This window comes from Theropithecus gelada, chromosome 9, assembly GCF_003255815.1.
Source record: "Theropithecus gelada isolate Dixy chromosome 9, Tgel_1.0, whole genome shotgun sequence".
Classification (NCBI taxonomy): Eukaryota; Metazoa; Chordata; class Mammalia; order Primates; family Cercopithecidae; genus Theropithecus; species Theropithecus gelada.
Window position 1 is genome coordinate 56,756,335 of NC_037677.1, and position 27,136 is coordinate 56,783,470.

Genomic DNA, 27,136 nt, shown 5'->3' on the forward strand with positions numbered 1-27,136 from the left:
CCTCCTTAGGCAGTGATTCCAGAATGCAAACAATCTGCAGCCAAAATCATTCCACGTGAGACCCACTGCTGTTGCACCAGGAACTAAGGACCACTGGGAGCCCAAACAGATGCAAACAGCTGCCACTTCTGTACAAGGGTGAGTGTAGAGAGTCGCCAGGGATCTCTATGGGCTCATCCAATCAGTCTTCAGACCAGTTTAACAGAAAACAGAAGAGGAGCTTCAGCACAAGGAGGCCTCATCTCATCTGAATTCCCAGCTTCCTTTAGATTTCTTCCTGACCTCACCTGCCTCCAAGCCAGCCGACTGTGACAGTTTAATTGGTGCAGGGAGGGCGAGGCAGTGGGAAGGCAGGCAGGGGTGCCTGGCATTCTGGACGGAGACTCTCCTGAGATGAGTGAGGGGAACCGTAACAGACAGGCCTGAGAGCGCTGCCTTCGGGCAGAAGGTCACAGAGCTCTGCTTGAAAAGAGTGCTGGCCGAAGAGGAAACATTGCCAACTCCCTCCTCTTTGAACCCATTGGGCCAGAATTGTATATTCATATTTGTCATCTGCGCCCTTTCCACTCTGGGGCAAAGAGGTCTGCTGGGCAGCTCTGGCGGGGAATTAAAATGGGTGGGAAGGTAGCTGGGCATGGTGGCTCGCATGAGGTAAGAGGATCACTTGAGCCCAGGAGTTCAAGACCAGCCTGGGCAACATAGTGAGGCCCTGTCTCTAAAGAAAATATTTTAAAAATTAGCTGGTCATGGTGGTATATGCCTATAGTCTCAGCCACTCAAGAGACTGAGGTGGGAGGATGGCTTCAGTACAGGAGTTTCAGGCAGAAGTGAGCCCTGATTGCACCACTGTGTTCCAGCCTGAGTGAGAGTGAGACCCTGTCTTTAAAAAGTAATTTTGGAAAAAGAAAGTAGAGAGGAAAGAGCCTAGTGGTGAACACCAGGGTTTGGAATCAGACCAGACCTTCTTGGCTTAGTTGGCTCTACTATTTTGTAGCTGTCTTGGGCAAGCCTTCTAACCTTTCCAAACTATTAAGTCTTTCCTTTGTCACATGGGGTGAAAGTGGTGGTGAGAGATGTCATGGTGGATAATACCTACCTGACAGTAGTGTGTGGAAACAATTAGACACTGCATGGAACGGCTCTTAGAACAGTGCCCAGCTTGAACATGACCAAAAAAGGTATTAGATGTTATTGGTATTGTTCTTTTTGAGGTTTATTTTGAAACTTTTAATCAGGTCTTGAGAGAGACAAGATATAAACACAGTGAAGTTAAGAAACAAAATATGATGTATTGTAAGGCAGTAAAGATATCAATTATCAGTATAATGGACAAGACCTGTGCTTCTGAAAACTGCAATCTCAACTCATTAATGGTTTGTGAAAGGAAAAACAAACATTTAAAAAAGATGACATAGCTGGGCATGGTGGCTGGTACCTATAATCCCAGCTACTCAGGAAGCTGAGTCAAGAGTATGGCTTGAGGCCAAGAGTTTGAGATCAGTCTAGGAAACAGAGTGGTACCTTGTCTCTAACAGTACATGCATAAATAAATAAAATACGAGGTTGATCAGCCCAAGATGGAAATATAGCTAGAGAAGTTCAGTTTGATTTTATAAAACTTTTGTTTCCATTACATATATAGATCCATATATGTACTGTATAAATGTATGTGTGTACTGATTTGTGATGTCAACTCTGTTTCTTACTGTGGAATTTGCTAAAAAGTGTTTGAGAAACACTAGCTTTTAGTGTAGAAGCCAGCATACTCGCTGGTTGCAGTAATCCAGGGAACTGTAAGGGAGGACAGCAGGCTAGAGTTGGGTCCCAAGGCATAGGTAGAAGTTGGATGCTGCAGAAGAGGGACATGGGGTGAGCAGTCCCCAAGACCATCCTCCCTCTGACATCAACTGCAGGTTTGGCACGTTCCCCAAGTCACCTTCAGGTTCGATAATGCATAGGACTGCAGAGCTCACTGAAGGCTATTATACTCACGGTTACGATTTATTACAGGGAAAAGATATAGATTAAAATCAGCCAAAGGACAAAGTGTATAGGGCAGAGTCTGGGAAAGATCCAAATTCGGTGCTTTCATTATCTCCTCCATGTGGAGTCATGGATCATGTTACCTCCCAGCATCAATGTGTGACTACATGCAAGGAGTATTGTCAATCAAGAAAGCTCACCTAGGACCAGGCGTGGTGGCTCACGTCTGTAATCCCAGCACTTTGGGAGTCCGAGGTGGGTGGATCATGAGGTCATGAGATTGAGACCATCCTGGCTAACATGGTGAAACCCCGTCTCTACTAAAAATACAAAAAAATTTTTAAAAAAATTAACCAGGCGCAGTGGCGAGTGCCTGTAGTCCCGGCTACTCGGGAGGCTGAGGAAGGAGAATGGCATGAACCCAGGAGGTGGAACTTGCAGCGAGCCGAGATTGCACCGCTGCACACCAGCCTGGGCAACTGAGCAAGACTCCTTCTCAAAAAAAAAAAAAAAAAAATAGAAAGAAAGAAAGCTCATCTGGGCCTCAGAGTTCAAAGTTTTTACTGGGACCAGATCATGTAAACTTGAATGATTGCCCTCATGGCCAGCCTCAGTCCCCTGCTCCCCTGGAGGTGGATGGATACCATGTGACCCAAAGCCTGCACCATAAATGACATTGTTAGACTTTCTGGCGTGGTCAGCCCCTACCCAAAATAACACTGTTACTGTCTGACCAGCCCAAGGAAAAGACACTTTTATCAGGCATGACACTCCAAGGGCTTAGAGATTGCCTTCCAGAAGCTGAGGGCAAAGGCCAGACCTCTCTTTGGGCAAAGTGAATGTCTTTACAAAAATAGTCAGTGAAGAGATTTTGTTGGCTAGAGGCGAGGCCTCGCTTGAGGAAGGCTGGAAGCGGGTCCGTTGATCACTTGCATGAATAGCAGAGGAGAGGAAAATGCTACTCCGTGAACTGGGTGCTTCCAGATTCTGTTAATGTCAACAAAATCCCTGTTGAAAACGATACGATTTATTCCTTCCCTTGGCTCCTCTGCATATCCAGGCTGAATAACCTGTTAGCCAGTAAGGGGGAAATGGGGCACAGGAAAGAGGAAGGGGGTCAACCTGGATGTGTGCTTCGCATGTGGGTGAGGGACCTTGGGCATAATGGACCTTTGGTTAGATCCCATTTGCTGCCACCTCCGGGTGACCATAACTTTTCCTGTGCCTTGTTTCTTTGCAGACCTGATGAATGGTCCTCTGCGTGCCCTTGACAGCTTTAGTAAGGAGAATATCTGTCTCCCTGCTCCAATTTAACTTCCTTTCTGTAAAACTTGATGAGGTCAAAGCCAGAAAGCACTGAAACTTCAAGCTGGGGATCAAAAGCATGTCATCCAGCCATGCTGCCCCCTTGCAACCTGGCAAATGAGACAACCTCCAGCCAGGGACAGTTTATAATTGTGTAATCAAATTAACTTGGATTTCAGCCTAATGAAGTCCTTAATGCCCTGAATGAGGCCGAGCCCTAATATTTAGAGAAGCAGACTGGACCCCAGGAAAGAAAAGAACAGGCTTCAGTTAATGCCTGCTAGTATTAATTATGCTTGCAGAGTAAATCTTTTCCAAAATTATTCTTCTCGTAGAAGGCAACCTGTTAGCACCCAGTTCTGCTAAGTGGTTTTCCTGCTGTGGCTCATAAAGAGAACAATGGAAAGAACATTTTATTGGAAATCTCTACTGAACTCTGCGTTCTGGGCCACATTTCTTAACTTCACAGGATCTTAGCTTTCTCAATTGAACGGGAAGAAAATTCCTCCTCTCTTAGAAGTGTTTTATTGTAGTTAAAAATCGATACTCTGAAGGCAGGTAGGCTTGGTTGCAAATCCCAACTCTGTCATTTGTTAGCTATGTGACCTTGAGTAAGAAATTAACCTCTCTGAGGCTTAGTTCCCTCAACTGTAAATATGGATAATAATATTCTTGGTCGTTAGTGTGGAGAACAATGAATGAGATACTGTGCATCAAGCACTTAATACAGCACATAGGATATGCTGGCATTTATTAAATCTAATGATGATGATGGCATAAATGTAAAATAATTTTCAGTATGGATTATGTGTCACTAATTTGGTATCAGTAGTCTTTATTTTCATTAAGCCAATGATTTAGCTGTTGTTTAGAAAATTGCTGATGATTCCGTAATTAACTCAATAAATATTTATTGAATGGCTGTTATGTGCCTGACACTATTTTAAGCCCTAAACACTTACATTCCAGTATCAGAAAGAGACAGATCATAAACAAGTTGACTAGTTAATAAGATAATTTCAGTTGATGCCACGTGCTGAGAAGAAAATAAAACTGGTAATGGAAAAAGCAGGGTTTCTTAATGTTTTGTGCTGAGGACTTCTTTGGCAGTCCAGTGAAGACTATGATCCCTTTCTCAGAAAAATATTATTTATAAAGGCATAATATAAAAACATTGGATTATAAGAAAACAGATTATATTAAAATCAGTTATCAGATTATAAAGAACAAATTATGACAAAGTCTGCTTTCTTCTTGATTAGGGCATTTTTATGAAAATCCAACAACAATTCTAATATACCACCATCATTTTAAAGCAGGATTAATATAAATAATACTTTGAGATACCTGTAACAATGGTAATCTTTTATGTAAATATCTGAGCTTTCTGTTGCCAAAAAATTGACAAGTATCATTAATACTATTCTAATTTATTGTAGAGTACCTGATTCTGTCACTGTTTGGGGCGCCACTTGTAACCTGCCATGATCCCTGGTGGACTGAACAAAGGGGGCTAATGCGGGAATAAAAGTAAAAGACAAGAGAGTATATTTGGAAGAAGGGGTTAGGGGGCACCTTGCCTCTAGTGGACAAGGGCCCTGAGCTTTTTCAGCTCTCTGAATTTGTTAGGTAAAAGAGATAACGAGAAAGGGGCGAATGATTGTAGGCCAGCAGTTTGATTTACAGCAGGCTTCCAAGACTGCATTCTTTGAACAACAGGCGCTAGATTTCCCAGTAGATAACTTTAAGGAGCCTGGAGCCATGGCCCTCAGCAAACCTCCTGGAGATAGGCACAGTCCTGAATTTGCTCACATTCTGCTTTCATGATAAACAGTTTGCTGTTTGATCATATAGCCTCCAGTGGAATGCTGAGTTGGTCACATCCCATGGGTCTTCGGCTCCCTACAATTTATTGCCCATATTCATAATTAAAGGAAATGCCAAATTTGAATTAGAGGTTAATAAAAATAAAGATGTAATTTTTTGGGTCCAAATCGTGGACTCCCTGAGTACTACTCAAGGACTTCTTGGAAGTATGTGGCCCCAGGTGAAGAATCCTTGGGATAGAGAATGACTTGTACTGGGAATTAGGCTATTACTTTGGAAAGAGTAATAATGCAATTTCCGCTTTTAAACAGTCATTCTGGACATATAGATCAGTGGAATGTAATTGAGAGTCCAGAAATAAATCCAGTTTTTATAGTCAACTAATTTTTGAGAATCATACCAAGATCATTTAATGAGGAAAGAATAGTCTGTCCAATTAATGGTACTGTCAGCTGGGCACAGTGGCTCACACCTGTAATCCCAGCACTTTGGGAGGCCGAGGCAGGCAGATCACGAGATCAGGAGATCGAGACTATTCTGGCTAACTCGGTGAAACCCCGTCTCTACCAAAAACACAAAAAGTTAGCCGGGCGTTGTGGCAGGCGCCTGTAGTCCCAGCTACTTGGCAGCAGAATGGAGTGAACCCAGTAGCGGAGGTTGCAGTGAGTCGAGATCACACCACTGCACTCCAGCCTGGGTGACAGATAGAGGCTCCGTCTCAAAAAAAAAAAAAAATTTATGGTACTGTCCAGTGTGGGTAACATAGTGAGACTCTGTCTCTACAAATTGTTTTTTTAAAACATTAGCCAGGTGTGGTGGTGCATGCTTGTGACCCCAGCTACTTGGGAGGCTGAGATGAGAGGATCACTTGAGCCAGGGAGGTGGAGGCTGCAGTGAGTTGTGATTCTGCCACTGCACTCCAGTCCGGGTGACAGAGTGAGACCCTATCTCAAAAAGAAGATAGAGCTGGGGTAACTACATAGCCACATGCAAAAGAATAAAATTGGACTCTTCACATCGATTAACTGAAAATAGATCAAAGATCTACATATGAGAGCAAAAACTTTTAAACTTTTAGGAGAGAAGACAGGAGTAAACCTTTGTGACACTGGATTTAGCTGTGAATTCTCAAATATGATACCAAACACACAAGCAACAAAAGAAAAAGTAGATAAATTGGACCTCATCAAAATTAAAAACATTTGTGTTTTAATGGAAGGACATTATTAAGAAAGTGAAATGACAGCCCAATTTAAAAATAGTCAAAGTTTATGAATACATCTCTCTCTAAAGAAGATATACAAATAGTCAAGAAGCACATGAAAAGATGTTCAACACCTTAGTCATCAGAGAAATGCAAATCAAAACCACAGTGAGATACCACTTTACACCCATTTGGATGGCTATACTTGAAAAGACAGATCATAACAAGTATTGACAAGGATGTGGATAAATTGCAACCCTTGTGGCTGCTGGTGCGGATGATGTAGAATGGTGCTGTAGCTTTGGAAAACAGCCTGGCAATTCCTGAAAAACTGAAACACAGAGCTACGATGACATGCCCATTCCACTCCTAGGTATTTACCCAACAGAAATGAAAATACATGTCCACACAAAACTTACACTTGAATGTTCATAACAGCAAAACAATCTAAATGACCATCAACAGATGATTGGATTAACAAAATGTGATGGATCTATGCGGTGGAATATCATTTGGCTATAAAAAGGAATGGAGAACTGAAACATGCCACAACATATATGTACCTTGAAAGCATTATGCTAAGTGAAAGAAACCAGTCACAAAAGATCACACAGTATATGACTTCACTTGTGTAAAATGTCAAGAATAGGCAAATGTATAGAGTCAGGGAATAGATTACTGACTGCTTGCTTGTGGGGAGATTGGGGGTTGATAGCTGAAGGCTACAGGGCTTCTTTTTGAGGTGATTAAAGTGTTCTAAAATTGATTGTACCATTGAATTTTAAACCTCAAATGGGTGAATTGTATGGTATAGAAACTAGAACTCAATAAAGCCATTAACAAATAAAGTCATTCTGACTGTGATGTGGAGAATAGAGTTTAGGGAAAGATAAAAGCAAGGAAAATGTTTGAGAGGCAGTTTTCTTAGGTCTCAACTGAGAGGCTGCTGCCTTGGGAGAGGATGGAGGCAGTTAGGGTGTGAGCACGTGCAGGAGGCATCACAGACAGAACAGCTGTTTAGTTGAAAATGGAGAGGAATCAAGAGTGACTCTTAGGTTGTTGGCCTTAATAACAGGTATTTTCTTCCTAGAAAAGCTGAGCTTCAGTTACAATCTGCAGAAATGCTGGGGGATTAGTGGCAAACCTAAAAAAAACAAAAAACCAAAAAAAAAAAAAAACAAAACTAGAAGCTTATTGGAGAGTTGGTTTGCAAAGAGTCACTATCAATTTCATAGTACCTTTTAGCAGGGAAAAATATTCATCATACATGCACACAAATTTACATACATGTTCACATCTTGCAAAACAACAATATTAAAGTCACACACTTTAGAAAGCCAAGCCAGGGGAGAAAGATTGAATCCCCTGCCTTGTGACTTCTCATGCTGATGCTCAATTTGTTCTGTGGAAATGGATCAGTGAGTAGAGCAAGTAGGAAAGAATCTCTTCAAGAACTTATGTATCTTTGACATGTCCATCACACATAATTTTCTCCGAGTCACAGGTACAAATGATAAAGGAGAGGAAAATGTCATTTCAGGGCCTTGAGTATCATAGGATTTTGATAACGTTAGCAAAATAATGGGTAAAATAACTGATTTCTCAATTAAAGCCCAAGCTAAGTAACTTGTCATCCCAGGTATGTTAAAATCTGAGTTACTCAAGGTCCTTCTCTAGAGACAGTGTGGCTTCGGTAATGAGCAAGCTCTGGAAATTAAAGAAGTAATCAGATGTTGATTGAGGTTATCTGCTTCACTTCAAACAGAAGCAAATCAAATGGACTTCGCTTGAAGACAGAAATTTCTCTGTTGATAGAGTTAAGGGTGTTTCCTGATGCTGAATTCTTCGTGGCTCCTTTTCACATAAAAGTAGGAAGCCATTTTCCCTGGAGTGGAACGGAGGATGACTTCCCAGGAATCTGAGCTTTGAGCCAAAGAGGCAGGAACTGGGAGGCTCTCAGTTACACTTGAGAAAGAATTATTTCTCTCAATATTGTTCTTCTTTTCCTCCAGTGCCCCAGTGCGAGCCTGGGTGCAAGCTCTGATGAATTAATTGACAGAGGGTTGATTTCTAACCCCAACTTCACTGGTAAACTTTAGCTATATAATTCCACACTGGACAGACTGACAGGGCTCATTTTCCTCATCCACAAAGAATGCAGAGCAATAAAGAACTTGTGAAATGTCTTCTAACTTTACCACTCTTTGGTTTTCTAATCCTGGCAAAATTCAGAGCATAAAAGTAACTATTAGCCATTTTAATACGTACAATTCAGTGGTGATTCGTACCTTCACAGTGTTATGCAACCATCGCCTCTATTTAGTTCCAAGGCATTTTTGTTACCCCAATAGGAAACTCCATACTCAGCAAAGAGTCATTCCCCATTCCTCTGTCCTCCTAGCCCCTGGCAACCACTGATCTGCTTTCTGTCTGTATGGATTTACCTCTTCTAGATGTTTCATCTAAATGGAATCCTATGTATGTGACCTTTGTGTCTGGTTTCCTTCATTGACATAATGCTTTCAAGGTTCATCCATGTTGTAGCATGTATCAGTGCTTGATTCCCTTTGATGGCTGAATAATATTCCATTGTATGACTGCCACACATTTTGTTTATCCATTCATTTGTCAATGAACATGTAGATTGTTTCTAGCTTTTGGCTATTGTGAATAATGCTCCAATGAACATTTGTCCACAAGTATCTGTTTGAATTCCTGTTTTCAATTCTTGTATGCATAGGAGTGGAATTGCAGGGTCATTTAGGAATTCATTGTTTAGCTTTTTGATGAGTCACTAAACTATTTTCCACAATGGCTGTACAATTTTACATTTCTACCAACAACATGTGGGGGTTACAATTTGTCCACATCCTCGCCAACTAATTTCGTTTTTGTTTGTTTGCTTTGTGTGTGTGTGTGTGTGTGTATATATATACATATATATATAGCCACTACTCCCTTGGTTCATCTCAGGGGATTTGCTCCACCTACAGTGGCAACTTCAGGGATGGCCAGCGGCGCAATGTGGGAAGAGCACAGGCTTTGGACTCAGACCGAGGTGAGGTTCAAATCCAGGTCTCCCTCTTCCCAGGAAGGTAGCCTTGGGCAGGGGATAATCTCTGCAAATCTTGGTCTCTCCATCTGTACAACAGCAATGATATACTGGGGTGAAAAGATGACTGAGGCTCCTAGCACAAGCTTGGCAGACAGCAGGCTGAACAAATGCTCTTCCTCCTCAATTATGGATAGAAACAGAGAGAAAGAGATGGATTTTAAACAATCTGCTTTTAAATTATCCCTTGTTTTTATACTTTATGTTCTAGGGTACATGTGCATAATGTGCAGGTTTGTTACATATGTATACATGTGCCATGTTGGTGTGCTGCACCCATTAACTTGTCATTTACATTAGGTATATCTCCTAATGCTATCCCTCCCCCCTTCCCCCACCCCCCAACAGGCCCCGGTGTGTGATGTTCCCCTTCCTGTGTCCAAATGATCTCATTATTCAATTCCCACTTATAAGTGAGAACATGCGGTGTTTGGTTTTTTAAATTATTCTTATTACTATTTTTGGTATTGGACCTTATTATAAAAAGCATGGAAAGTTGTTTTTGTTTGTTTGTTTTTTGCCATGGGCTTCTCTGCAAAATCATGCCTGATTAAATTAATACTAAAATTGTAATATGTTTATTCTCTAGACCAGTTCATGGGGGTGAGGGAGATGGATCTGCATGGTAAATTGGGAAGATATACTGAGCTAACCATTGAACTAGAGATTCCTAGGTGGATGATCCACCTTTGTTTGCTTTTCCATCATGTCCGTATATCAGGGTGAATTTGAAGTAGTCATTGTTTCTCAAGTTACTTCAAGAACACGGCCTTCTTATTCATCCTAGAAAACAAAAACCTCTTGGCCACAAACTGCTTTGTTAGCTTTGTAGCAGTTAACACTGTGTTACTTGTGATGGAAGCATACATCCCTCCGTAAAACTTTCAGCCACATCTTCCAAATAACACTCACTAACAAGTCCCAGTGATATCATATTCATGCTGAATTATTCTTTTCTTGGTCCCAAGCAAAGTAGATTCTTACGTAGTGAGTGCTGAGGATACCCTAAGGGGAGGTATTAGGGTTGGCGCCCATGGTAGTGAGGACTTTGGACTGATGCCACATGACTGCAGGTGACTCAAGCTGGAGTTTCTGATCATTGAATGTGGTGAATAAGGAGGGAGGGAAACAGCAAAGCAGTAGCAGGGAAAGTGTTTACACTCAGTGCCCCAGTTAGCTCAGAGCATGGTAGGCCAAGAGGACGCTTAGGCAGGCTCATAATTTTATGTGCCTTCAAATTGATATTTGTTACATAAGTATTCAGTATTTATTTAGCAGAGAAACCAAGCTTTGTGTTGCGGAAGGGAAGGAGGAGAAGGAAGAAAACTGTTGTAGGGGTGCCTCAGGGATCCTGGTAAGCCTCTTTAGCAGTTCAGAGACTCCTTGTTTATCTCTGATGTTGTCCTTACGGGAGGCTTACCTCCTCACACATGGTTTTTTACAGTGCTCTTCTCGATCATGTGTAGTGAGTGCTTGCCCTGAAAATCCCATTTTTCCATCTTGTTACTTTTCCAGTGATCTCCTGGGGACTTTGTAGATTGGCTGCCAGAAAACCGAGTGGTTGGCTTACCCCCTAATTCATCTCTGGCTGAGAGTTTTCTAAAAAAATATTTTAAATTAGGCCGGGCGTGGTGGCTCATGCCTGTAATCCCAGCACTTTGGGAGGCCGAGGCAGGTGGATCACCTGAGGTCAGGAGTTTGAGACCAGCCTGGCCAACATGGTGAAACCTCGTCTCTACGAAAAATATAAAAATTAGCCAGGTGTGGTGGCGCGTGCCTGGAATCCCAGCTACTCAGGAGGCTGAGGCAGGAGAATCGCTTGAACCCTGGAGGCAGAGGTTCCAGTGAGCCGAGATCACACCACTGCACTCCAGCCGGGATGACAAGAGCAAAACTCCGTCTCAAAAAAAAAAAAAAAAAAAAAAAAATTTAAATTAAATGCTTGCTTTTTGGCAGGCACTATGGCCTTTGCAAGTATCACATCATTTAATCCTCATAACATCTTACAAGGTAGGTAGCAGTATTACCCCCTTTTTACAGATGAGGAGACCAAGGCACAGAGAGGCTAAAGTATCTTGCTTAAAGTGACAGCTGAGAAGTGGCAGAAGTACTCCCAAATGGCTAATAAAAATCAGCCATTTTAACATGAACAATTCAGTTCAAATGGAGCATTTTATCCCAGAACTTTACCGCTAATGCCTGCATTTGGCTTGGGCAAAATAGCATAACACTTCTTTCCAAAAAAGTCAGGATTTCTGACCCCTAATAATGACAGAGAAATGAGAGCAGTTTGAGGACAATTTTATCTTAAAGCATCATATGTGCTAAACCTGGTGATTTATTTCTGAGTTAAGATTGGTATAATAATGAACTACTAATATCCATAATATAAATATTTCTGGGAACTGGTGGGAGCTACCCATCTACAAAGGTGGTTCTGTTTTATTTGGTTCCCAGAAGTATAGCACTGATGTCATAATTTGCATCTGGCAGTACCTTCTGAGTCACTGGTTAATGCCAAAACATTAGAATGATGGAGCCCTGAAATTCATTAGCTTCTTCTGGGGCTTGGTGAATCTCAAAACAAGAACCTAGGTTTAATCAGACATTCAGTAAGGAAAGTGATCAATCGCTTTTCCTACCTGTAACTAATTGTATTTTTAAAAAAGCAGGAAACTTAATGGGGAAACATTTTCCCTCTTCTGCTTTTCTCCATGAACCTCAAATTGCTAGATATTCTGACTGTTTCCAGGGTGTTGACGTCAGTGGAAATGGCATGCCCAGAATCATTATCTACTATGCCACAAACTCCATGCTATGATCTGGCAAAGAAAAGACTGCCCCAGGCAAAGGGGAAGTCAGCTTATATAAAAAAGCAGTAAGTTTTTCCTTAATTGCTCCCTAAGAAGGAGGATTCTGGCATTTAAGATGAGCTAAAAGTACAAAAAGAACATATTTTGTAATGAAGGAGGCACACCTTCCTCAAAGACCCCTGCAACTGCTCTTCTGGATTTTGGCTATTAGTAAAATGGAGACTATGAAAAATCTCCCATTGTACACTCAGGAGTATGTGACTGTCCCGGTAGCCCCCTCCTCTTTTAGCTGAAGCCCCTCAGAGCAGTTATGATTGATTTCACTTCTCTTCTGAAAGTATCAAGTCCTGGGCTGGGCAGAGGAAAGATGAATGACTCCCAGTGGCTCTGTTGTAGATTACTTAGTGCCAGTTGTCAGTTCTTTTCTCCCTGGGAAGGGTTTGAAATGAGATTGTTTTCGACAGGCTGTCCATGATAAATGATTTTCCGAGTAAGAAATTGCTTTCAGTGCTGAACTTCACCAAATCACTCTGACAAATGTTTGTGGCTGCAGGGGGCCTACTCCTGGCTGTCTCATGCTTGGGGGGTGGGAGGCTGGGATCTCAAACCAGGATGGCTCAAATAGGACGTCTCCTGGTGAAGAGAGAAAGAGACAGGAATGTCTTCTCGTTAATGTGCATTTGGTCAGCTCCTTTCAACTGCTGCTAAAAATCAACAACTGAGGCCCAGAATATTCCAGATCCAAGAAAAATAGGTAGGCTAAAGGGATGTATACATCTCTTAGTTTTGATTATTACATTGTTTTCATGTTGGTTATAAATAGAACAGCAATATGTACCTACAGCAGGGGCAAGAACCCTCCCGGCAATGTTCCAATGTTCGCAACCTGTTATTAGTCCATGACCCTTCCTGAAAAATCATAAAAACAGCATGCCCTCTTTTAATATTATTTGGCATTTCAAAAGAGATTAAATACCATGTCTAAAATCACAAAGGACTGTTAGAATTTGCCTTTTCCAGCTGTGTAGAGTCCCCCTTCCTCCCCTAGATTCTGGGAGAATAGGGCCTTCTGCAATCACAGGCACATGTCACTTGGCAACAGGGGCCCCCAGGGCGTTGACGGGAAGATGCCTCCTAAGCTTGGATCTGCGGCCTTTGTGGGTGGCATCACTGGGTTGTTTACTCAGAGCCCAGGGTCCAGGTGAGACAACTGGCCGGCAAGAGGGGCCCACAGCACTGTCTGAGCTATAGACAGACCTCAGCAGTTCTGGTTTCAAAGACGGTTGCCACGCTCCTCCTTTTGGCCTGTGGCCTCCATAGCCCCGTGGTGCCTGCCAGCTCCCAGTTCCCGTCTCCTCCTGGGGCCACAGGAAGAAGGCCACAAAAGCCTCTTCAGTGGTGGTGGCACAGTGGCCGGCAGCCCCATGGGCACCCGCGGCAGCTACAGGAAGTTCTCATGCTTCCTGCCGTGTGGTTCAAAGAGAGGCGAAGTGTTTCCACTGCACTCCACAGGCCTGTGTGGGGAGGAGGAGGCTCTCAGGTGGGAGAATGCTAGAGAATTACTGGGGACACTAGACATGGTTTTTGCTGTGACTTCAGAAGCAGGGCCTGTTTAGAGCTTCTGTTTTTCCTGGCTGCGGGGGAGTCCCCTGGGGCAGGTGAAGAAAGATGGGTCATGTTTCACCTTTCCACCTATTCTTGCCGAAATGATACCCCATATTTCTAGTAGTTCCTGCCTTTGTTTAGACATACAGATGGCCAGACTGAAGCCCAAGAGGAAATGGATGTGCCCAAGACAGCCCAGTTTGTCAGCTTCAATGCCAGTCTTTTTGCTGCATTGCCTATTCTCCCCTGACCATTCTCACATTGCTCAGTTTCTCTCTGGCCAGTGTGCCTGCCCGTTGACATTCTCCCCTCTTTCAGGACGTTGCAGGGGAGGACTCTGTAAGGCAACCCTCACCAAGTCAAACTGAATATATATAGTCCAGCATTGCCAACTGGATTCACTTTATTCATTCACTCATTAAACATTTTGAGCCTTTTGTGCACCATGCTCTGTGCTGGGTGCTAGGACCATAGAAGTAAACAGAAAAAGTTTCCCACCTTCAAGGGGCTCCTGGTCTCACATGGTATCTGACAAGTGGGAGCAGCGGTGCCAACAACAGCACAGGAAGTATGTTGAGTGCTTACTATTCTAGTCCGTGTTCTAAGCATTTTCTTTTTATTAACTCTTCTGAGCCTTACCCAAGTCTGTGAGATGGGTGCTGTCATCATTGACATTTGATAGATGAGGACATTAGGGTGCAGATTAACTAAGTAGCTCCCACAGAGTCGCATAAGGAATGGGTGACACCTCCAAGATCTGAATCCCAGGAACTCTGGCTTTGGGGATAGGTGTTCTGAGTTGGCACTGCAATGGGAGTGAGTCAAGGGGAGGGGTGGTCAGCACTTCAGGAGGGTGAGGCAGAGCTCCTGGGAGGAGCTGGTGCCTGAGTGGGGTCCTAAGTGTTCCCATGGTGTCCTAGTTTTCAGTTTTGGTGAGAAGCAGCCTGGCTTTCCTGAGCTCTGGGCTGGGTCTTTGGGAGCTGGGCTTGTCCTGCAGCCCCTGTCTTGTGGTGTAAAGACCGTCACAGAAAAGGCAAGTTCATCAGGGTCCTGCCTTTGCATCTAGGGGCTTGAAAGCTGTCCTGAAAAGAGGAGATGTGAAATCCACATGCTCAGCTCCATCCTCAAAACTCTACTTCTAATCACTCATTTGGGACTGTAAGTTTTTTAGAAACTGTTCAGAAGGAATGTGGCTCCTCTCCCAGTCTGGGGCTATGGGCCACGGGCCTAGGTCACACCTTGCTGGTCAGGACAGCAACTGGAATAAATGACTCTCTATTTTGGGAGCAGATACATGTAAGGCTAATTAGGTCTGCTGAACCCCAGGTGTATCTCGGTCTGTGGAACTGTACCATCCCAGATATGGAGCAAATATGGCAAAGTGAGAGGCAGAAACAGCGGTTGAGAATGGCTGGCTCAAGGGCAGCACCTCTTCCCTGGGCCTGACTTCAGCAGCGGGCAGATGGCAGAGGCATGGCAGAGCAAGCAATCTGAGCCCTTCTGTAGCTGCTGGGTCCGTGCTGGAAGAGGCTTCTCTGTTCTGGAACTTCTCTCATGGCAGTTGGATATTTTAAGTCTTGAAGGCTTCCACATACTTTCCAGATCTCTGACTCACTGGGCTGTTTGATTCTTTGCATGAACCAGTACCACCAAGACTTCACTTTCCTCTTCTCTTTGTCCATGACCTCTACCAGATCCAAGCACACCCTCCTTGAAACTATGCTATCTGCCACTGTGCGGCGTAAAGAAGTCATCTGTGGTTAGAAGACGGTGCCTCACCATTGAGGAAGGAAAGGAGGCATGCAAATCAGAGAGGGCAAAACACTCACATTTGAGAAAATGAACTTGTATTCTAGCAAGCTCCATCGCTCTGACCCTCCTGGCTTCTGAGTTTTCTGTCACCACGTCTGTCTGTATGTCCGATCAAGACTATATCCCATCTTGGATGTCATGGGATTCTCATATTTTATTCATTCTAGACACACTCTGATTATTCTACACTTTCTTTTAAACTTGTTTGGGGGACAAACAGCTTTTATAGCTGGGAAGTGAGGTTGATAATAAAGACTTTAAAGACAAAAAATACAGATGGGCAGGGGTTAACTGAGCAGTACCAAGATGAACATGGGGCTGGGTTAATGTCATCTGAAAAGCCAATACACTATGTGTCACAACATGGTTTGAGAAAAAACTACAACTTCTATGAGGAGCCTTCCAAATTAAAATTCTGGGTTTTTTTTGTTTTTTGTTTTTTTTTTTCTGAGACGGAGACTTGCTCTGTCACCCAGAGCTGGAGTGCAATGATGCAATCTCAGCTCACTGCAACCTCTGCTTCCTAGGTTCAAGCAATTCTCCTGCCTCAGCCTCCCGGGCAGCTCGGACTACAGGTGCGAGCCACCACGCCCGGCTAATTTTTTGTATTTTTAGTAGAGACATGGTTTCACCATGTTGGCCAGGCTGGTCTGGAACTCCTGACCTCATGATTCGCCTGCCTCAGCCTCCCAAAGTGCTGAGATTACAGGTGTGAGTCACCACACCCAGCCCCAAATCAAAGTTCTTTATAGCCAAAGAGAAATGATAAAATGATTTTAGTGCATTTAAACTCTCCAGTAGCATGCCCACAATCCAATCAATATAAAATCAGATACATAGAGAATGACAGTCAGCTTCAATCCTCTGCCTGTCTCAGAAAATAAAGCTGAAGTTCTCTTTTTCTGGGAGTGAGGCAACCTTGCCATGAGAAATAGAAATGCAAAGGTGGGGTCCTCTTGGCCTGCGTTTTGTTGGCCTGTTCTCTAGAGTCAGGAATCTAGCCCATGCAACAGGAGCAGATTAATCAACTTCAGGATGTTTTTGAAGCCATTGATGCTGTTCTGGAAGTCCCAACAGCCAAAAGATCTAGAAGCATCTAATTGATATTTACCCCAGAGCAGCCAACTGACCCAGGTAGAACCTGAAAATATTTGGATCTTGCAGAAGGACTGCTGGCATCTGGCTGTGCAGACTCCCTGGGGTCATTTCAGTGTCCTGACTGTGATGCAGCTTCACATTGTACATGATTGAAATGTTTAGACTTTTCTTATCACATTATGTTGGGAGTAGTGGGTAGAGACAGTAGAAGAATAGAGGGTTAGAGGCTTAGTTTAGATCAGATTGGGCATGCCACTATAAGATCTATAAAAAGGTTTATAATCTAATATGATGCTCATAAAGAGTGCTTTTCCAATCTGATTCTTATGGATTTCCCACGGGTGATCCCAATCTGATTGTCTTTGTAGTACAGTGACCTTCATCTTTAGCAAAGCCAGAAATACAGCTCCCAAAGACAGGAGAACAGGGTCTCTGCTCCTGAGCCTAGATCTGCCTTTTTTCTCTCTCTTGTAGAGAGGATTTTCATTTTGCCCTTTCTATATACAAATGCTACGTGCTTTCTCATATTATTTTGTATAGACACCCAGTAATCCTGTGATGAAGGAGTTATGATGATCACCATTTTACAGATGATGAAACAGGCTCAGAGAATTTGACACTTGTCTAAATTCATGGAGCTCATAAGTGACAGAGCTGGGATTTGAACCTGCATCTCTCTGGCTCCTAAGCCTGGTCTCTGTCACTCTGCATCATAAATGTTCCTTGTGATGCAGTGTTTAGGTGGGTACAGTCTAGTCTTTTAATGCTTAATGCTGTTTTGGGTGATTGGGGAGAACATAGACTTTCTTGAGAATTTGATGAAAATTGGACCTCTGGATGGGCAGGGAGTCAGGAAGTACCCTACCCCCACAATTTTTTGTTCGTTTTTAATTTTTAATTTTTGTGGGTATATCACAAGTGTATGTATTTATGGAGTACATGACCTGTTTTGATACAAGCACTCAATATGTAATAATCCCATCATGGAGAATGGGGTGTCCATCCCCTAGAGCATTTATCCTTTGTGTTACAAACAATCCAATTACACTCCTGCAGTTATTTTAAAATGTACAATTAGGTTACTATTGACTATAATCACCCTCTTGCGCTATCAAATAGTAGGTCTTACTCATTTTTTCTGATTTTTTTTTTGCACCCACCCCCACAATTTTGCATATAATTTCAGCTAGCTCATGGGGTCCCTGAAGCCCATCTATGGATTATTTAGGCTTAGGGCAGGCCTGGATCCCAGGTTAAGCTAATTAGGGTCTTGAGAAGATTCATTAAATTTTTTTTAAGGAAAAGCTTGAGTGATTAGAAGGTCATTTCCAGAAATTTCCTTTTGGCTTTTCAGGAATAAAGAGACTGGGTGAGGAGAAAGGAGGATGGTAAGGAGAAGAGGAACTGGATGGAAGGCGTGAAGAAATTATCTAGCAAGCAGTAAAAGCAATTTGCATTTGTGAATAATTAAGGTTGTTCAGACCCTACGGACTTGGCTAAAGCACCATTTGCTAGCAGTTTCTTTTCAGATTAAAATTAATTGGAGTGTTGGTGTATTTATCTTTTCCCTTGGTGAATCAAATGACTCATCCTGATTGATAAACCTTCCACCTATCCACTCTCTATTAAGACCTGTGGGGGCTAGTGATTGATAATTTTATTGAGTTCCCCAGGGGCATTATTTGTAGAACCCAGTTGCTAGTGGTAGGTCAGTGACTGTTAGAGACGTCTCAGAATCCCAGAATCTCTGGTTTCTATGAAAAGAGAAAACAGGTACCCAAGAGTTGGGTGTCACTTATGTCTTGAGGCAGACTTTTTAGCAGAAACTGGAATGTATGGCTAAGGGGGTAAAAAGGACCAGATCCAAGAGCTTGAGGATTTTTAGATTTCAAAACTAGGTAGAATTTCAAACTCCCCAGGTAGGGAAGAGAGGGCTACTAACACAACCTTCTCCTCTTGTGTCTAGAAAAGACCCCTTGAGACCACTATTAGAATGGCCCCTTTGTACGCACAAAAACGACCCATATTTTCTTCTTATCACTTATCTCCTCTCCTAGAAGTTTTAAAATCTCCTGACATTTCAAAAATAAATGACAAGGAGACATTTTTCCCAGCCTAGCTCTGAGAAAGGCAGTACATTCATCCCAGACCCTGCTGCCAGGGGTTGGAGCCACTGCAGAGGAAATCTGACCCCATGGACATCTAAGCAGGCCACAGAGCACATGGCTGCCCCTGTGGCTCTAGATTCTGACCACATGGAGTAGACTCAAACTCCAGCCTTAACCGGTGGTGTGACTTTGAGCAAATCAGCCTAGCAGTAAAAGCACAGCTTTGGTGTCAAGCTGCCCGAGTTCAAGTTCTCCTTAATTACTCACCAACTAAGTGACCTTATTTCACCTCTTTCCTGTGCCTCAGCTTCTTCATTTGTAATATGAAGACAACATAAATAGTAACACAAAAAAGGTGTTATGAGGATTAATTGAGTTAACATATAAAAGCACTCAGAACAGTGCCTGATATGTGTAGAGGGCTAGAAGGGCACCCTTCACGAATTTTAGTTATTATTATTATTTAAGCTCCCTAAGTTTCAAGGTCTCCACTTGTAGAATGGAGCTGATAATGGGGATTTTATGAGCATAATGAGAAGATACACGTAAGTGCTTAGAAAACAATGCTGCCAGACAGAGCATGGCTGCTCAGCCAGTGTTCAGCAATCACGAGTTACCACGTTAGTGATGCGAAACAGACCGGGATCTTCTTACAGTTCCCATATAGATTAAGACTTGAGGTTGCTAAAGTAGCCAGGTGTGGTAGTGGGCACCTGTAGTCCCAGCTACTTGGGAGACTGAGGCAGGAGAATTGCTTGAACCAGGGGGGCAGAGCTTGCAGCGAGCCAAGATCGCGCCACTGCACTCCAACCTGGGCGACAGAGCAAAACTCCATCTCAAAAGCAAAACAAAACAACAACAAAAAAAAACAGTTGAGGTTGCTGAGAAATCATATGGTGGGTGGAGACTTTAAAACACTGATCTTTCTTTACTTTCTTTGCCCTCATAAGCTTTGGCACTAACTGCAGCTGCTGGGTTTAGGGCTCAGGCCAAAGCCACCACACCTCTTAGAACCCAAGACCCCAGGCTGTTATGGATATGGAATGTACACCTCTCTCTTCTGCCCCCACTCCACTAGTTTAAGCAGAGTGAGCCTGAGTGCGCCTCAGTCCTATGTCTATTAACTTTTTATTGTCAGTTCACTGGTAATAGTCCTTCAAAGAAATGAATGTCTTAGGGTCCTTCTTAGAAGCATGTTGTCACGATTGTATTAAGCTGATGGAAAGCAGAACAACAACAAAAACAAAAACAACATTCCTTTCTAAACCTTGTGGTCCAAAGGGTAAAGTGAATTTATTAAGCGTATCTCTGAAGCAGAAGCTCTGGAGGCATGGCTGCTGTGCTGATTCTCTGGGAAAGTGGTGATATGGAGTCATATTTGTCACTAGACGAAATGAACCAGGAGGGCACTTCAAGAACAGAGGATCTGAAAGAATTTGGGCTAGCTCTAAAAAATTTATTAAATTAAATAAAAAAAATAAGGTCGGGCACGGTAGCTTATGCCTGTAATCCCAGCACTTTGGGAGGCCAAGGCGGGCAGATCACTTGAGGCCAAGAGTTTGAGACCAGCCTGGCCAATACGATGAAATCCCATCTCTACCCAAAATACAAAAATTAGCCGGATATAGTGGCGTGCACGTGTGATCCCAGCTACTTGTGAGGCTGAGGCATGAGAATCACTTGAACCCAGGAAGCAGAGGTTGCAGTGAGCCAAAATTGCACCACTGCACTCCAGCCTGGTCGATGGAGTGAGACTCTGTCTCAATAAATAAATAAATAAATCCAACAGTCTCATATATTTTGAAATGAGACCACATTAAAGAAAGGACGTTTTTGGGATCATGGATATTTGCGGGCTCTACATGGGATTGGTTGAGTCAAGTGGTGGTGACACTTAGGTCAGATGAGACTCTTACTGGGGTGCAAGTGAAAATGCCTGCAGGAGCCAGGCTGGATGCAAGGCTTAAGAAGTAGTGGGGACCAGGAGGCATGTCTTCAGGAGCATCTACTCAACTCCAGTGACTTATTCCCCAGTGGGAACATGGAGTATGTCTTGCAGATCTTTTATTCATTCAAGTAGTTCTGCAAATCCATTTTAAGAAATGTAACACTTTTGATTTTTGAAACCTGTATGGGTGGCCATTTTGTAACCTTTGACTGTAGAAGACCAGGGAACTAGTGACATTGTAATTTGCCAGGAGGCCATGGGGTGTCATTTGGGAATGGAGTACTGGACTCCTTCAACTTCTCCCTCTCAACTGTCAAGAGAGAAGGGTTCAGGGCTTTTGGTTATCCAAGGGAGATACTTTTCTCCTCTGAACTTCCCCACCCACTCAAATAATCTCCTTCAATAGTGGTCCTAGAATTCCATACCTGAGAAGCATCCTCTCAACCGTCCCATTGTGTTGAGATATATATTTAAAGTATTATGGAAATGGCTATTATAAGTGGCATAGATAGTTTATATTGTTAAGCCTTTATAAAGCATTTTGGTCTTATGACATTCCTGTACATCAAGAATCCCAGGGGGTTATTGAACTTTTATGTGCAAGTAGGCTCCCCTTGAGAAGAATAACAAGTAAATTCAAAAGAGAGGCTGAGAATCAACTATTCTCAACAAAAATAAATTTTTCTCATTACAAAAGTTTCCATCACAATGTTCTTGTTGAATTTACAATAGGGTTTAGTTCGTAAATCAATTTGATCTACACATAATTTTCAAGAAAGCATCTGCAGCATAAATTGAGGTGCACCTGCACTTCATACCACTTTTTTCTTCTTTTGTTTCTCATTTTCCACTTTGTTCTGTCTGTGCCATCCGTAAGTATCTCTATGTCTTCATTCGGCAGCTCCTGGGGACTTCATGGCAAACCAACATATTGAACTCAGGAAATTCAAGGGTGGCCAAGAATATTCTCCAGAAATGTACTGTAATTCATATCCCTTTATACATACCAGTTGATGTTGGGAGAAGGTGACCATGTGAGAAGTAAGGCCTGAGATGATGGCACTGATGGGCATCTACATCTCTAAAGCTGACAGAGGAAAAATTGGGCTTAGAAAAAAATTTAGTTTTCTTCTTTGTTTAGTTTTTTTGTTAGTTTGTTTTTTGTTTTTTGTTTTTTTTTTGAGACAGAGTCGCCCAGGTTGGAGTGCAGTGTCATGATCTCAGCTCACTGCAGTCTCCACCTTCCTGGTTCAAGTGATTCTCCTGCCTCAGCCTCCCGAGTAGCTGGGACCACAGGCACACACCACCACACCTGGCTAATTTTTGTATTTTTAGTAGAGACAGGGTTTTGTCATGTTGGCCAAGCTGGTCTCAATCTCCTGACCTCAGGTGATCCGCCCACCTTGGCCTCCCAAAGTGCTGGAATTACAGGCATGAGCCACCATGCCTGGCCAAAAATTCAGTTTTTGCTTACAAGGTTTCTGCATCTGAACTGTTCATTCATAACACAGGGACAGAGCAGAGACCTGGAGACATGGCTTAGGATCCTGGCTCTGCCACTTAAGAACTGTGGGAACTTTCTGTAGCCCATGCCCTTGTCTATAAAATAAGGAATATAATGCTTATCTTGAAGGGTAGTTGTTGAGGATTAAATGAATGATGTGATGATGTGCACAGAGTCAATACCATATATAAAGCCAATATCCAGCTTATAATACTCATTTGATACAATTTTTTTCTTATGAATGAATAAGTTCATGGTTAGTACATTCTCTTTAAAGAAATAATTCTAATTTAGAAAGCTTCAGAAGTTGCTACCTAGATCTGACAACAGCTACATGTACTATATTTTACTAATTCTAAGATACAATTTTTTCATAGTTTAAAATCTCCAAAATCAGGAAGTGCCTCATCATTCATGACTTCTTATGGCTATAATTGGTAAACATTTTCTTTCTTGGTAGCATATAAAACAGTGGCTTACTTTTTTGTTGGTGGCAACTTAGATTCCATAGACTAACTCAGCTACGTTAACTAACTTGAGCTGCTGCTGTTCGCCTTCTCTTTCTCCCCCTTCTCTCACCCTTCCTTCCCACTTCTCCTCCTCCCCTCTTCTTCTTCATAGTTGTATTGAAATACATTTCATCTACTATATAATTCACTCATTTAAAGTGATTTCTAGTATAGTCACAGAGTTGTACAACTATCACCGCAATCTAATTCCAGAACATTTTCAACACCCCAGAAAGAAACCCTGTATCAATTGGTAATCATTCCACATTTCCCAGTCCCCCAATCTTCTCAGCCCTAGGCAACTATTCATCTACTTTCTGTCTCTATAGAGTTGCCTGTTCTAGACATTTCATACAAATGGAATTTTGTAATACGTGGCTTTTTGTGACTTCCTTCTTTCAATTAGCATGATGTTTTCAAGATAGAAATGGAGGCTAAGAAGTCTAAGATCAAGGCAACAGCATGGTCAATTTCTGGTGAGGGCTCTCTTCAGGCTTGCAGATGGCCAACTTCTTGCTGTGTCCTCACATGGCAGAGAGAGAGAGAGAGAGGGAGAGGGAGAGGTGTTGGGGGAGGGACAAGCTCACTGCTCACTAGTTTCTGTTCTTACAAGGACATTAATCCCATCATAAGGCCCCACTCTTATGACCTGATTAGACCTAATTATCTCCCAAAGGCCCCAGCTCCAAATACCGTAACACTGGGGATTGAGGCTTCAACATATGAATTTGGGGGAATGCAATCCAGTTCATAGCATATCAAGATATGGTATCTCGATGTTTAACTTTTTGAGTAGCTTTTAGCTAATTTTATTATCTCTGCTCTGGCCCTGGCTTTCATCATGGCCCTTATAAGTTTACCATGAGGCTCATAGTCTGCATATTATAGATGCCAACACCATAGTCATTTATTTATTTATCTGATGAAAGTTAATTACCTGATCTATACTGGATACTGTAAATAAGTGAAACAGTAAATGTAATCAGGGAACATTTACAGTCTAGAGAAGGAGACAGGCCAAAAAAAAAAAAAAAGCAAAAGTAAAAGACAGACAAAACAAAACAGGTGCAATCTGTAATCATGCTCAGAAGATAAAAGAGAAGACCATCCCAACAGAAGAGGACACTGGCTTGATCTAGTGGGATGGTGAAGTAGGGAAATTAAAGAGGAGAAAGACATTTTGGACATGACTTCCTGATGGATTGGATGTGGAGCGAATGGAGGGAGGAATCAGGGTCCTTCTAGCCTTCTAGTGTTTGGCTTCAATGACAGGTCACTGGTGGTAGCATTTACTGGGAAGGGAGGGGCTACACTGGGGGATAAGGGCTGCACTGGGGAGAAATCAGGATTTCCATCTTGGATACGTTCAGTTTAAGAAGTTTGTGACACCCAAAAGAGAAGATGTCAAACAGCAAGGTGGATAATTGAGTCCAGAACTCAGAAGAGAGGAATCATATTACATTTGGAAATTACGAAGATGACTTTGAATGCCTGTGAGTTGATGGTGCCATCTTGGGAAAGAATGTAGAGAGAGGAGAGAAGGTGCCCAGGGTGAAGGCAAGAGGATGCCCAACATTTAGAGGGTGAGTAAAGCAGGAGGAGGCTGGATGGGAAACTGAGGAAGGTCACATGCAGGGCGAGGAGATGTCAGAAGCCTGAGGAGGAGAGGGTTTCGAGCAGAGGGAGTAGCCAATTGCTTAACTGTTGAGACAGAGGGAAGGTAAGGGTCCAGGGTCATCTGTGGAGTTTGTGACAGGGATGTTGCTGGTTTCTTTGATATTGAAGATCTAGTGAGTAGAGGGAGGGCCTGATCGAAACAGGCTAAAGGTTGGAGCCTGCAACAGTCTCTGGAAATGTGGTTGGCTATGGAGGACAGTTGAGCAAGCTTATATTTTGGCAGCAGAGCTCCAGCAGCAAGGGAGAGCTTGCTATAGCAACACAGTACAGTTAGACAGTATAGGGCCGAAAGAGTGTCCGTGGAGGGCATGGTGTGTTATGAATGAAGAAGCAGAGGATGTGCTGGGCGCCTGTGAGTGCAGTGTTGGAGAGCTGCTGGTAGGAAAAAAAGTGTAACCAGCCTGATTCTTTTATGTGACTTTTAATGACATGATGAGGTGAGGCCATCCACTGAGCGTGATGGTGCAGAAAAGAACATGGGAGGTTGGAGGAGAGAAGAAAAACAGTGAAATAGTGGCCTTGGAAAATTGGAAAGCAAACCAATTCAAGAAAAATAGCAGTTTGCCAGTCAGTATGGAGTGTCAATTTGCAGTTTGAGATCATGAATTTAAAGCGAAACCAGTCATTTCCCTTGTGTGGTTTTATTCAGGAACTTTCAGCTTTCCAGGGCTGGTGTGAAGCAGGGCTGAGAGCTTCTGTTATGGAAGGAGGGTGCTGCCCAGGGATGATGACAATGGTGGACTATGGGAATTAGGCTGGACAAGGAGGGTTGCGAGGTAAGGCAGGGAGCAGATGGCTGGCCAGGGGAGCGATGTTGGGGGAGGTGTCCAGAATTGGGAGATTTCTCTGAGGTTGGGGAAGGGTCCCAGTGGGGAGCACGTGAACAGGCGAGCACAAGAATGAGAGGTTGCTGTTGATGAATGGGGTGTTTGAGGCCGAGATATCAGAAACACTACAGTTACTGCTTTCATCATGTGGTACATACACATTTCATGATGAAATAATGTGGTCCAGAGCAAGATCATGGAAGTGGGTCGGTGGCGTGGAGGAAAGGAAAGGGTCACCGACAATCAGCAGAGCAAGGACCTGGGAGGCCAGCACATCTGGTGGTTGATCTATGTCCCGGTGATTAAGATGACTGGAGTTGGGGTGGAGAGGGCAGACTGAGAGCTGGGAGTTATGTCCCAGGCCATAATCACTAGGCCCACTTGTAATTGTGTGTGTGATCACCAGACATTTTCCAACCCTATCTTTTTGCGTCCTGATTATAATTTCAGATTTAAAACTGACATGCAGGAATGACTGTTTCAGATATGTGAGTCCATCTCTTGCTGCTCCTCTCTGTCTAAGGGCTGGTTGTATTGGTGATTTGGTTCTTGAAGATGTGGGTGCTCCTGCCCTCATGAGGACCTTCCTTAGGCCTCCCCTGCTGCCTTTGATTCCCGTGGAGTATGAAAGTCGAAGGCTATATTAGGGGGATAAATATGATGAACAAGTCCAAGTATAGGTGCTAAAGGCTGCTTTCCAGGTCTCCAACTTTAGCTGTGCTCCATTCAGGCAGGGTTAGAGCCATGTTTGCTCTTTGCAGAGTACCCTGTGAATGTTATACATCATAATTGTATCATTACACGTCATAACAATAGGATTTCAACTGTTATTATTGCACATTCTAATTATGTGATTACTCAGTCTTTCACCAATTATGTAATTAGGTTTAATTACACCAATTGCACAAATAAACGATAGTCAACTACAAATTACTTAAAATAAAATCCAGAACTATGCATACGTCGGCAATTGCCCTGAAAACAAGAATAGCAAAATACAAGGAAAGGAAGAAGACTTATGAAACCAATTAGCAAGTGAAAGGAATGACGTGATTTGGATAGATCTTTAAGGATAATGGCAGGGAATCATCTCATCTAGAAGTTTCCTGTCATTTTTTGTTTTTTTTTCCTCTGACGAAGTGTGGTAGAAGGAATTGGAGATGTCAAAGTCAAGAGTGCTGATTCCTTTTGGCTGTGCCTTGAAGCAGAGATTGCTTTCATTTCCTTAACCATACAGCTTAATGAGGAAGGGGGAAGAGAAGACAGCAAGAGAGAGAAAAGAGCAAGAGACACTGAGCAGGGGAGGGAGAGGAGGAGAGAGAGAGGATATTAACAAGTTGGCATTTCATAATTAAAAGTAGTACACATATAGTACTTTTAAAAATATATGTTTTTACTTTCAGCTTTTATTTTAGATACAGGGGGTACATATGCAGGTTTGTTATGTGAGTATATTGCACCCAGGTAGTGAGCATAGTACCCAATAGGTAGTTTTTCAACCCACAGTCCCCTCCCTCCCCTCTCTAGTAGTCCATAGTATATAGTATTCCCATGTTTATGTCCATGTGTGCTCAGTGCTCAGCTCCCACTTATAAGTGAGAACATGCAGTATTTGGTTTTCTGTTTCTGTGTTAATTTGCTTAGGATTATGGCCTCCAAATCCATTCATGTTACCACAAAAGACATGATTTCAGTCTTTTTTATGGCTGTGTAGTATTCCATGATGTGTATGTACCACATTTTCTTTGTTTAGTCCACCACTGATGGGCACCTAGGTTGATTCAATGTATTTGCTACTGTGAAA

At 42.8% G+C, this 27,136-nt stretch overlaps 1 protein-coding gene across 50 annotated transcripts in view; it reads left to right on the forward strand.

The window, feature by feature from the left end:
• KCNMA1 (potassium calcium-activated channel subfamily M alpha 1) overlaps positions 1–27,136 on the forward strand; it is a 755,234-nt gene that overhangs the window by 396,691 nt on the left and 331,407 nt on the right. The window contains exon 4 of one of the 50 annotated variants that reach the window (XM_025395862.1): positions 21,717–21,792. The exons of the other annotated variants lie outside the window; for them this stretch is intronic. Coding sequence (XP_025251647.1) covers positions 21,731–21,792 — 62 coding nt within the window. The 5' untranslated portion in view covers positions 21,717–21,730. The remainder of the gene's footprint in view (positions 1–21,716; positions 21,793–27,136) is intronic. 50 annotated transcript variants of the gene reach the window in all.